Source organism: Rousettus aegyptiacus, unplaced genomic scaffold, assembly GCF_014176215.1.
Source record: "Rousettus aegyptiacus isolate mRouAeg1 unplaced genomic scaffold, mRouAeg1.p scaffold_m13_p_2, whole genome shotgun sequence".
Classification (NCBI taxonomy): domain Eukaryota; kingdom Metazoa; phylum Chordata; class Mammalia; order Chiroptera; family Pteropodidae; genus Rousettus; species Rousettus aegyptiacus.
Window position 1 is genome coordinate 116510162 of NW_023416295.1, and position 13249 is coordinate 116523410.

The following is a 13249-nucleotide window of genomic DNA, read 5'->3' on the forward strand; positions in this document are numbered from 1 at the left end:
AGAAGCACCTTGGCACCTCTATTATGATTGTCTTCCCTGAGACAAACCCAGAAGCCAGTCTTTCCCCATACCAACGAAGCACTGTTCAAGGGATAGGTAAATACCCTTTTCGCCATGTGAATAGTCAGAATGAAAACAAGAAGCCCTAAAGAACAGAGGCAGGATGACCAGAGCTCAAAGGCCAAGGGGCCTCTACAGCAGCAGCAGGAGTCTGGAGACTGGAGGCTGGAGGCCAGGAAAGACTCCTGTATCCCAGTAAGAAGGTGACTTTGCTACTCTGCAGAGGAAGGATGGCAGTCAAAAGGGACCCAATGTTGGTAAAGCAATACTTTTGTCCTTACTGTATTTGTTTGCTTTAACTGATTAGTAAACTTGGTTACAATTTCATATTGTACATCTTCAGGTAATTTCACAGTCTCTTTGGTGTGAAATTCTATGGAAGAATCTAGAAGAATCTTAATAAATATGAATGTCCAGGGGAGAGCGGGTTGTGCCTGATTCCTTACACACTCCTCCATCCCCAACCCCAGTAGACAGAAAGAAGAAAGAATTCAAGAAAGTTATTTACAAGATCCAAAACAAAAAACAAACAAACAAACCAAAAAAAACACCCACACCCACACATACATACATGTGAAAGGCACAGAGAGCTGTTAGAAAATATCAGTTGATTGAAAAAAAAAAATTCAGCATTCATCTCACATTTAAGTACAGACAGCCTGTGCTTCTTTTCTTCAAAGTATGAATTTATAAAGGGCTCCCTCACCTCTAAGCTGCATCAAAGGTCAATGTTTGGTTTAAAGGGCTCTTAGTCTTCAAAGTGAGTAAAAGGTCAGGCCTCAGTTCACATGTGAGAAAAAGAAGATGGGGGTAAAAAAAAGGTTGACACAGCATAACATTGAAGTTTGTCTTACCAAAATGTCATCACAGCAATGAGAGTTATAACCAAGGTCTGGAAAACCCAGTTAGGACATGACAGTTTTTTCCCTGAAAAATAAAGCTATAAAAAGATTCAGTAATGAGCAGTGATAAATCGGCAAAGCTAATTGTGAGGATGCATGAAGATGCACCCTCCGTGGAGATCTTTGGGGCTCCCTTGGGATGGCTGGTGTGCTCCTTTCAAACTACATCTTTTTCCTCCTCTCTGCTTCCCGGAAAACAAAGCAATTTCAAAGCCCACCTCAGTCCCTCTCTTTCCATGACTCTCCAGGCTACAGTAATCTCTCTTTTCCCGAACATCCTGCAGGGTGATCATCTGTAACATTTATTTAGTGCTTATTCTTGAAGTTTCGTGAGAGAAGAGGACCTACCAGACAAGATACTGTCATAACCCAGATGTCCATCTCTTTAAATAGGATATTTTTAAAATTAAAAGATCTTCAAGACATGATGGAGTAAATCCCAATGGAAGAATTTGAGGCATCATGATAAACCATGGGAAAGATTTTTGCGGCAAGAAATGCCACTACTTAAGTACTCTTTAAACCTTAAACATCGTATCCAATTCTGCCATCCATTTTTAAGGACAGCTGTGAGCCTGTGTCTTATTTATCCTTATATCCATTCAACAAATATTGATTAAACTCTGCAATGTATACCACTACGAAGAATATGAAAATAAGTAAATTAAAGTCTCTAGCAAGTGAATGAGACAAACCTTTAAGACAGATACATATTGGTATGAAAACTTGCATATGATGAATGGGCCAAGAAGGACAGGGTAGACAGCTGTGCAACTGCTGGGATATCTGGCTAGAGAGATAAGAGAGATTTTCTGTTCCCTTAAATAAGGCGCTCCTTAAATATGAGTTTTCCTACTAATGTGACGGGGAGGATTATGTTGGCTTTCTCCTGGGGGATTAGGGCAGAACCATTTTTTTGATCAGAAAGGAACTGGAGGTTGATAGTAGTTTAGAAATAGCTTAAAATTGGTCTTTGTTTGAATTTCTTGAATATTAATAAGAGTGAACACTCATACAGCATTTGTTATATGCCACGAACTCTTCTGAGTGCTTTATACATACTAATTTATTGAACCCTCACGATAATCTTTAACAATCCTACAAGGCAGGTACTGTTATCCCCATTTTAGAGATGGGGAAAAATAAGGCCCAGGAAGGCCAAGTTCCTTTTCTAACATCACACAGCTAGTGAGTCACAAAGCCAGGATATGAACCAAAAAATAATTGGCTCCAGAATCTGCGCTCTTAACTACCATGCTTTGCTGTCTCCCTTTTTCTGTCTGTAAAAGAAAGAAGAAAGAAAGGAAGGAAGGAAGGAAGGAAGGAAGGAAGGAAGGAAGGACGGAAGGGAGGGAGGGAGGGAGGGAGGGAGGGAGGGAGGGAGGGAGGGAGTGAGGGAGGGAGGGGAGTGGATTGGGGGAGGGGCGGGGTCTTGTCGTTTCTGCTTCCTTACCTCCATGGCCTTCCTTCCTTGCATTAGGTTCCGTCATTCCGTCCGGACGTAATGCCGGAGAAAGAAAAAAAACAACTATACAACTTAGATATTATTATTATTATTATTATTATTATTATTCAAAAGGTCCTCATGGCTTAGCAAATGAACTCCTTAACCTGGTGATCTAGAAACTAGCCTAACCTATATTTTCAACCTTATCTTCTACTCGCCTCCCTAACCAACTCCCACCTAATTTTTCAACAAAACCAGTGCCAGCTCCCAGACCTTTGCTCACACCATTCCATTTAAAACCTTTCCTACAGCTCCTGTTACTAGCTAGCCAATCCCTACTTCTCCCTGAAGGCCCCTCCCAGAATACGCCTGCAGCACTGAGCCTCTGCAACACTGATCACATCCAGCTACGGCTGTTCTTTGTATTTTCTTCTGATCTTCCCTTTAGGAGAAAGGACCACTTCTTACCTTTATCTGCCTTCCACAGGCCTAGGACAGTGACTGCAAGAGGTCTCCGACTTTGAATGGGTGCTCTTTAATGCGTAGATAACTTTCTGACTCTGTGTTTCACATCCCAACTTCCCACCCCACAAACACACACACAGGACGCTGAACCACTGAATGTTGCAGTTTAGATCATGAGTCTTCAAAGAATATTTTCAGACCGAGTCCTCCATCTATGCATTCATTTGACAAATATTTCTTGAGTACCTACTGTCTGCTAGTCCTTGGGACACAGCGTGAGGAAGGCAGATATGGGGACTTCTCTCATGGACCGTACGTACATCCTAGTTAATATGCTGAGATAAATGCAAAATAAAGAGATTCTTTGGGTGCGAGATGGGACCTATAGAGGTTTCATGTGACCAAATTGCACCTATTAGGGCCACCATGGGTGTTGATTGATATCATTCACTTTATCTCACTGCAAACTGGTTAGTACAATATTTTTAATGTTTTGTTTTCATTGAGCAACCTGCTATGTGCTGGCACTGTGCTAAGGGCTTTAGCTCATTTAATCCTATCAACAACCTTTGTAAGATATGACGCTATTATTATCTTTATTTCCCGATGCAATTAATTAACTTGCCCAAGAACATTTTTACATATATATTTATGTTTATTGGTACACCAAGAAACTTGTCAGCAGCCTAACGTTGTAGTAGTTTTTAGTGGAATAGTAAACTCTTTCTGAATCCTTTTAGGATAGTGCAATGCAGTAGAACATGAGGAGCAGAGAGTAAACTAAGGCAACGGCCCTAAAATCAGGTCATCCCTTAATAGGATATAAATTAAGGTCATGAATATCTTCCTCTGGGAGGGACTACCTTCGGAACACTGGTGGATCAGAGGGAGCAAGCTGAGTTTCACAACTATCTATGAATTGCAGCTAGAAAGGGAATAGTGTAGCTTCTCCCTGACACTTCTCTGCAATGGACAGGATGTCCTTTAAGTTAATAAATGATTAACCTTTACTTTTTACTGTAAATGCTATTCTATTTGATGAAGTTCTCTATTCATTAATAAAGCCATCACATTTTAACCTTTGCAAGCAAGTGAATACCTACTCTTCATTTGCATATACAGTACTAAATATCAAAGGTAATAGAGGGATTTGAGGATGAACTAACATTCTTTTGGGATCTTCTGAAGTCACAGATAAGGAGCTAGGTTGAGTCAAAGCATCCACATAGCTCTTACAGCCCAGGGTCATATCCATGTGGAGGCTGGTGATTTTCACTTGATGCGGACACTAGAAATAAACACTGGCAGAATAATATTTCTAAAATGAACATGTTCTATACTCATTTCTCTAAACCTCTCTTTGAAACACCAGTTAGTAGCTATTAAAGGGATGGTATTTAGCACCTGAAATGCATAAAGATGAAAATTAGGGACTCCACCAACAAATAAACGAAGGAAAAAAAATCTTAATCGATTTCTTTAAAGACTTCTTTTGTATAGAAAATATCGTCTCTGTTCATTACAAATGTAAGTTTATTTACCTTGTTGGGTTTTTTGAAAATGGCCCTTCTTGGAGAAGATGCACTAACAGCTCTGCTTTTCTTTAAAAAAAAAAAAAAAAGAGGGGGAGAGAATTAATTACTATTCAAATGCCTCTTCAGGAGTTACATGACAAAGACCCAAGCTGTCACTAACACAGCAGCATGATTTTCTTGTAATACAGTGGTAATTTAAAAAAGAAAAAGGCAAGGCAATTGAGAGTTCCTTTTGTGGAAAAGAACCTTAGTAAGCATAAATGAATGCATTAAATGTTATATTTCTCTTTTTCTCAAAATTATACCTCAGGAAATGTACATTTAACTCCGTATGTAATAACAAAATAAAAGTTTTTTCCCTGAGGACCAAATATGATTTTCTAAATTTAGAAATGGCCACCTCTCCTAGTTAAAGGAGAAGCTACCCTTTTGCTAAAATGTAGCACTTCCTGTAACAACCGCTCTTGAACAGATGTGTGTTTTGTTTCAGTTTTAAAGCTACAACAGGAAAAATAGAAAATTAGCATATAAATCAATTATGTTCCAAAACATTCTAAAAGAAGAAGAGGGGCTTAATCATCAGCAAATAATGGTTGCTGCATTATCTTGTTATGGACAGACCCCACTCCTGTCTCCAAATTTTTATGGCAATCCTGGATGTACCTGATGGAGCTTGCTCTACTGGCTGAGGACTTCCAACTACTGAGCCGCTTTAGTCTGACCAGTTTTCTGTTCCATATTTCTAATTCTTCTATTCTTTCTTCAAGGTTGTTGGTTAGTTTGCAGAGTTGCTTCACTGTACCTACATTTTCCATAAAGATCTGATCCTAAAAATGAAAATAATAGAGAGTACATAAATTTACAGTTTGAGACCATCAGAGAATTGTCCATAGCCCATTCAAAGACAGTTGGAACACACCATTGAAAATGCTTATGTGCACACACAACCTCAAGTTCGTACAAGATAAATCTGGAGAGGTTTGCAAATAAAATGGTCTTGCTAAACTTCTGGCTGTGTAGGAAAACTGCTTATGTTCAATTTGCAGTAAAATGGAAATATGTCCTTGTAACCTGAGAGAGAGAGTAAAGCTGAAGGACATTGCCAAGTTTGGAATCTGAAGGATTATTTTCAATGGCAATTATGCTATATTTAAAACTCTTAAAAAAGAAAGTCAGAGCAGACATCTGAATGTTGGTTTGTGTGTGCATCACTAAATCCTCATAAGAAATGACTCCAGTTCTCCCTGGCAAAATGTGCGTCAAATTGCTCAGGTGAAAGAGGGAGGAATGAAGACCCAGAGAACGTGTGACCCCAGGTAAAACATAACAACCTCTCTGAGTTTCAGTTTCTTCATCTGTAAATGAGAGGAAATTTCCTGAGGCGTGAATTTCTGCTTTAACATCCCATGAGCTATCATGCATAGCTTATATTTCAGCCTAACTCCCAAACAAAATTTAAAATAACAGCAACACTAAATTCTTCCTGTTAGAGAAAGTCACTGATGTGTGAGAAAGAGCAAGAAAAGGGAAACTAACCAAAGCCGTGATATGCAAGCCTTCCTTCCTCCATCCATACGCCTCAGTTGTCATAAGAACATGTGTGTCTCTCAGTCATAATGAAAACCCTGAAAAGCTCTTATCAATTAGTACCTGATCCCATGACTTCCCCTTCTTTCCCCCTCTGTTTACAAGTTCAGATGCCCTTTGGGGCTCATAGTGTCTGGTCCACTATTGTAAAGTGATGAGCTGGAGGCCAAAAAGGAAGGACTGTTTTGTGGTTGGGAGATCAAACTCAAGGGTGTGTGTCTTTGAGATTCTCATTATGCAAACCAAAGTTTTAAGAGTTTCAAATGCTGTAAAGTAACCACTCAGAAAGGATTCAAAATCTAAACATAATAGATTTAAGGCTTAGTTTATGACATTTAAAGACATACACACTGCTATAAAACACACTGGTAAAGGTAAGTATGTTTCGGAATACTCAAATACTGTTATATGATGTCATATAAATCACCTAACTCTAGTATAAAGGTTAAAGGACAAAAGTATTAAAAATAACTGAGCTATAATAATTTGCTAATGGTACACACATCAAAGAAGGTAAATTATAAAATCAAAAATGAAATCTTGAAGGGAGAGTAAAGATTTTTGAATGTGGTCAAAGTTTTTACCAGACAAAAATAGGCTGTTATATCTATAAGATATTTTGTGTAAGTCTTGTGGTAACTACAAAGCGAAAATCTATAGCAGATACACAAAAGATAAAGAGGAGGGAATCAAAGCATACCCCTATGGAAAATCATCAATTCACAAGGGAAGACAGCAAAAGAGGAAAAAAGGAACAAGGGAAATACCAAATGGCCAGAAAACAATAAACTGTTATTAGTAAGTCCTTATCTATCTATAATTACTTTAAATAAAAATTCTCTAATCAAAAGGCATAGAATGGCTGAATGGATGGAAACAAACAAACAAACAAAAAACAAAACCCAACTACATGCTGTCTACAAAGGACTCACTTCAGCTTTAAGGACACACAGAGGCTCAAAATGAAAGGATGGAAAAAATATTCCCTTCAAATGAAAACCAACAGAGAGTGAGGATAGCTATACTTATATCAGGTAAAATGAAATTTAAGTCAAAAATTGTATCAAGAGACAAAGAAGGTCATTATACAATGATAAAAGGATCAATTAATCAAGAGGATATTACAATTATCAATATTTATGAACCCAAACTTAGATTTAGATGAATGAGTTCCGGGAATCTCACGTAGAGCATGGTGACTATAGCTAACAATACTGTACTGTATAGTTGATCATTGCTAAGGGAGTGGTAGGGGAGCAGGATTTTGTCACCCCAAAACATGTCTCGTTAGCATAAAGGTTACTTTAGGATGATTATTATTAAGAAACAAAAGACTCAGGAATAGTTTTTTATCTCCCTCTTGACTACCCAAAGTAATTTAGATAGAGGGCCTGTTTCAAGTAGGAGAGCTATCACCAGAGATACCTGTGAAGAATATGATCTAGGTGTGGTCTATGGGGGTGTCGGGTGGGGACGGGGTGGTGTGGACTCAGCAAGGTCTGCTTGTTCAAAGCCCTCTCTATCTCATTGTCTCTACATGGCATAGCAAACAATTGCTTTTTCCTCTTCATGGGAATTGCCTTCCTCTCCCTTTTAAGTCCCAGACTCCTATCTGCTTCTTAGCTCTGGATGTTGTAGAAGCCTCAATTGCCTGATTGTCTCTGGACCCTTATATTCTTATGGAACCCCCATACATACAAAACTAAACTTGGGTTTTTCTCCTGTTAATCTGTCTCATATCAATTTAATTCTTAAACCAGGTATAAGAATCTATAAAGGTAGAGAAGAAAATTTTCCTCCCTCACAGAGTAAATCTTAAATGGTCTCATAACACACACACAGAAAAGGTAATTGTGTGAGGCAATGCATGTGTTAACTAACCTTATTGTAGTAATCATTTTGCAATATACATGAGCATCAAATCTTCATATCTCAAGCTTACACAGTGTTATGTGTCGACTATATCTTAATAATTCAGCTGTGAGAGAGAATATTTTATTAAAATAAAATAAGAATTGACACGAATTGATAACTGTGAAAGCTGAGTGAAGTATGTACATGGGTTTCATTACTATTCTAATTATGCATGTTTGACATTTTTCATGAAAAGTGTTAAAAATAAATAAGTCACAAAACAAACAAACAAACATCTCCTGAAAAAAGCCCTTCTAAAATTTCTAATTCTGGTACAGATTTTCTTTTACTTATACATTTGTTTTAAAAAAAATAAGTCAGAAATCATGAAGATAAGAATAACATTCTATGTTTCTAAATCATAGTAAATGTCATATGACTATTTACTACGTTTACATTGTAGAAAGCCTTGTACTAAAATTATAAATGTGTTGTGTATCAGATTGTCAGTTGATGTCCACCCAGCAGTCCAGAACAGAATCCCAATCATAAGGTAAAGGGAGCAGCCTGTGTTCGTTCTAGAGACTAGAGAAAGCAAGATAAGCTCAGTGAAGAGCACATGGTTTCAGTATGATTCGAAATTAGAAATTCTGTTAAAGACTCTTACCCATTAAGTAAATCCATTAGAGTGAGTTAAATTTAAAACAAGCTCATAAGCAACTCATTCAAACAAAGGGGTTTTGAAAACCCAATCATCATCTCGGATCCCTTCCTCCACCCTGTTCCCCAACAGGCCATCCACCACGTAGTGCCATCAGTTCAACATCCTGAGTCTCCTGAATCTACCCACTTTTCTCCATCTTCCCTGGCACTACCATATCTAATATATATTTTTAAAATTTTTCTTGGCAACTGGCTTCTTTTTTTTAATGTTTGCTTGATACATTAATTTGTTATTTAATCCAAATCAAAGCAGACCATGGAGAATGATGCTAAAGTCTGCTCTAAACCACAGTAAGTTCTTGAAACCTACATAATTTTATTAACCAATGTCACCTGAATGAATTTAATAAAAATAAATAAATAAACCACAGTAAGTTCTTTCTGCAGTGTCTCTCCAACAAGACGTTTAATGTTGCCTCATGAGATTGGGGCGATGGCTACAATTGTCCAGTTACTTGTCGGTAATGATGAAAAGCCATCTCTGATGTCTCCAACTCAAGTTTTCTGGCACCACACATCTCCCAAGTGATCCAAAAAGCCAGAAGATAATTCATGTTTTCCTATTTAAAAGGAAATAAAGGTGGAGAGAGAATTTGCCGCTACCTTCCTAATTATAATTAAGGCTCTGACTTTATGTATCCAATGGAAAACTACCAAAAAATAAATTTCTAGGACATGTTGTGGGGATCGACTCTGAGGAAAATATTTCTGATTTCTGTCTTCTATCATCATAGTGAAGCTAGTAGAAATATGTTCAAAACTTCATCTAGAATTTTCTGAAAATGTCCTTTTCTATGCAAGAGAAAGTCTTTGCAAGTTCATTTTAACCACCTAGATGCCCAAGAGACTTTTTCTAAATACATACATCCAGGTCCCATAGTGGACTGTATTCATTAGGCCTGAGATGGGCATGAGGCTGGGGCATTTGAAAAGCTTCCCCATCTGATATCTACTGTTTATTAAACACTATTTTGTAATTAAACCTAATTTAATCACTCAACTCTGTCTAGTTATTATTAACCATTTTAGATGGAACCCACTACCTCAGCCGAAATGTAGCTTTACAATTGTGATAAAAAGATGATTAAACCAGCTTGCCACCAAAAATCACTCATGAGACTATGGGGGAAAGTGGCAAAAGGTCTTCTACCCACTTGCTGTGGGGTGAAGGTGTGTAGGAACAACGTGAGCCTGTTTTCTGAAAGGTCATGAAGGGCAGGGTGGCCACGGAAACAGCAGGGAGGCGTTTGTGAGCTGTTACCTGGCTGGAGGGTTCTTTGGTTAAGCTTCCTCTGTTCTCATAGCCCCCTTCACACTCTGTGTTCCAATCATACTGAAACCATTTGCCCTTCACTGAGGTTATCTTGCTTTCTCTAGTCTCTGGAACCAACACAGGCTGCTCCCTTTACGTTAACCATCTGTCTTCCCTTTCCTCCCACCTTCTTCACACCTAGTGTCATATTTGCCTATGTTATAAACACCTAGAAATAGAGCCCCACACCTTGTCCACAGATTATTCTCCAGCACAGAGCAGTAACTCAGTACATATTTGATAATTAAAAGAATGCATGATCTTACAATCGTAGTTCATGCTATGAGGCATCGAGAGGTCACAGCACTGCTCTCTAGTGAGATTGAAGGGAGTGGCCGAACTGCCCATTTATTTTTTTATCTGAGGTTTCTCTCAGAAAAATAAAAGGACTCAGGTCCCAACTTATTTTCTGTGTTAGGAAATTCTCATGGAAATGCAGGTGAAATAAGCAAAGAAACACTAGTGTTTGACATCTTTAATATAATGGAATAGTGTTTTGATTGTACCCAGCAAACAGATATCTACTCTGGTTGAGTACTTTTCCTTTTGGGAGGAGATTGGCTCAAGAAAGACATGAATGACCTTTCAGTACTCCCATCTCCACCCCATCCCTCAGGAAACCTTTGAACTCCACAGAACACGGTTGGCAAGCTCTTCGGTCCCTTGCAGATTTGACAATAACTGGGCCCACAACATGGGCAGCAGTCAGGCAGTGGACCCGATTTCTCCTCTCTCTGGGAACTACAACTTGTCCTCTAACAACAATAAATAAGGGTAACGAAGCTTGATGGCAAAGAAAGCTTTGAGAAGTTGAAATAGGCTCTTATTTCTTTCCCAGTGAGAGTCAGAGACTTGAAGATCTCTCCTTGTGGCATCTGATGATGCATAGACTGACATTTTGTAATCAGAATATGGGAATAAAACAGTCTGTAACTGAGCATTATAAAAATGATTGCCAAGGGGAGAAAAACTGTCTCTAGCCAATGGGTGTGTCTGGCAATTATTTAGGCTTTGGATAAACTCAGCTTTAGATATCTGTCCAAGAGTTTACTTTGTGGATAGTCCTCCAGGCCCTGACATGGATTCAAAAGAATAGAATCCCTAAACCAGAAAAGCAGGCTGTTCAGGTGGTGTGGAGGCTCAGTTTTCCAGCTGAATTTCCAACAGGTCCCTGGAGAAGAGGTTTGCCTCATGTGTATATTTCTCTTGCAAAAAGGATAACTCTTGGGCTCCTTTCCCTGGGCATTGTGTTCTGACCTCTGTCTTAAGCCAGAAGAGCACAGCTTTATAAAAGTGTTTAAGAGTATGTATTTCGTTGTTGCCTCTATTTGTTTGTTTTAGAATCCTTGCTTAATTTCTGTTACCTCTGTTTAAGCGCAATTTTCTATAGAAGGCCTTGAGTCCTTTGAGACAAGTTTCCACTTGAACTGGCATATGTCTCAGTTTGTTGCAATTCTTTGATTTCTTGTCTGTTCTGGGTGACCAATGAGCTCCTTTTGAGGGCAGTCATAAAGTTTTGTGACTCCTCAAGGCTAACTCAGTACCTGGCACACATAACTCAATATTCGATTAGTGAACAGAATTAATAGTTCTTTATCAAGCACCTATGATGTAACCACTTTTCTATGTGCTGGGATAAAACCATTAGATAAGGCAGAAAGAGTCTCTGCCCTCATAGAACATAATTTCTAGTGGGAGAGACTGGCCAACAAGTAACCCACAGGTAAATACAGATTTAAGTTGCAGTTAGCACTTGGAAGGAAAGCAACAAAGCATTGAAATAGAAAACAATTGCCACTATCTTAAGCCATTGCTATAGCTTCTATTAGTTTTATTTTTGAGAGCACTGGGAAAGAATAAAATTGAGTCAAGTGAAAAGTAATATTCTTACCCTGAAAAAGACAAATAACCCAATGTAAAACTGGGCCAAACATTTCACAGAAGGAGAAATCTGAACAGCTAACATAAGAAAGAAATGCACAGCTTTATTACTAATCAGAGAAAGGCAAATTAAAACAATAAGATATCACTGTACTCCAGTCAGAACTGCAAAACTTAGAAAATCTGTAATGTCAGGTGTTGAGTATATAGAGAAACGAATCAGAACTGACTAACACCCTGGCAGTAGTTCATAAAACTAAGGCTATGTGTATCCTATACCCCATTACTGGTATATGTCCCAGAGAAAACCTCCCAAAGAGTCACAAAGGGGCTGGTGTGAGAATGTTCATCCCTGCATAGTTCGTGGTCAGCAGAGCTTGGGTCAGGGTGGAGGGTGGGGGTGGGGGTGGGGAGGGGTCCACAACTCAGGACAGAGAACATAAAGACACAGGCCAAGGAATTCCATGAATCAAACTCTGAGCAGATGTACATAATTCAAAGAAATTTAAAACACATTTAAAAAAATAACACCAATAATATTCCAGAAGGCCTAAATATCCAACAATATATATATATATAACACATTAGAATAGCTGTCATTACTGTGGATGAGTTGAATAAATGAGGAGATGAGGATGAAGAGAGGAGAGGGGGAATGCAATAAAGTATAAGAGCACTAAAATAAAACCTGTAGTACATCAGCCCTAAAGTTCCAATCATCAAGACAACGGGGAAATATCCCCTGGGGGTGGAAATAAAAGGGATTTTACATCTTGAGAGATGCCACTCATCTAGAAAGTTTCTTTACACTTTAGCTCTCTACTCGGTCTAATTAGCTTGAAGGCACAGTGATAGACCAATAGCTGAGAAAGAGCTCAGTAGCCCAGGTGCTTTGAGCCCAAGCAAGCCACACCCACCTACTGGGAGGATAAAGATAAGTTAGCATTGATCAGAAAAGGACTGAATTACACTTAAAGACCTTACTTCTTTAAAAACTACTCAAAAATATTCTCTTTTAGACTGTCAGCATAAAGTCAGGTATTTTAACTAGAATACTTTGGTAAATGAAGTGTGAAATCCTAGGTCCCAAATCACAGATCTATCTAATTGTCAAAGCATTGTCACCACCTGCTGATGCAATATTTAAATTGCAGTTTTAGGTGTCTGGAACTATGGCTTCTTTTCCCAACATTTTATTACAAAAATTTGCAAGAATACAGAGAAGTCGAAAAAACTGTAAACACCCAAACACCCACCAGCTAAACTCCGCAGTTAGCATATGGTTCTGCTTCTTTCACTGCACCTTCCCATCTATTGATTCAATCTATTCATCTTCTTTAAAGGCATGAAAAAAAAAAAGAGCAATAACTTTTTCTAAGAAGACATAACTACGAAAAGAAATTTTCCAAGAGAACAATAAATGGCTTATTTCTCTCTAAAATTGTTACCAGAAAACAAGAGAATTTTCTCCCTGCTCCAGTGT

The 13249-nt window shown here is 38.4% G+C and overlaps 1 protein-coding gene across 1 annotated transcript in view; it reads right to left on the reverse strand.

The window, feature by feature from the left end:
* The window catches only part of MYRFL (myelin regulatory factor like), a 112579-nt gene that overhangs the window by 15058 nt on the left and 84272 nt on the right, over positions 1 to 13249 (reverse strand). Inside the window, 3 exon segments of the mRNA XM_036235857.1 lie at positions 915 to 1000; positions 4416 to 4515; positions 5073 to 5236. Coding sequence (XP_036091750.1) covers positions 915 to 1000; positions 4416 to 4515; positions 5073 to 5236 — 350 coding nt within the window.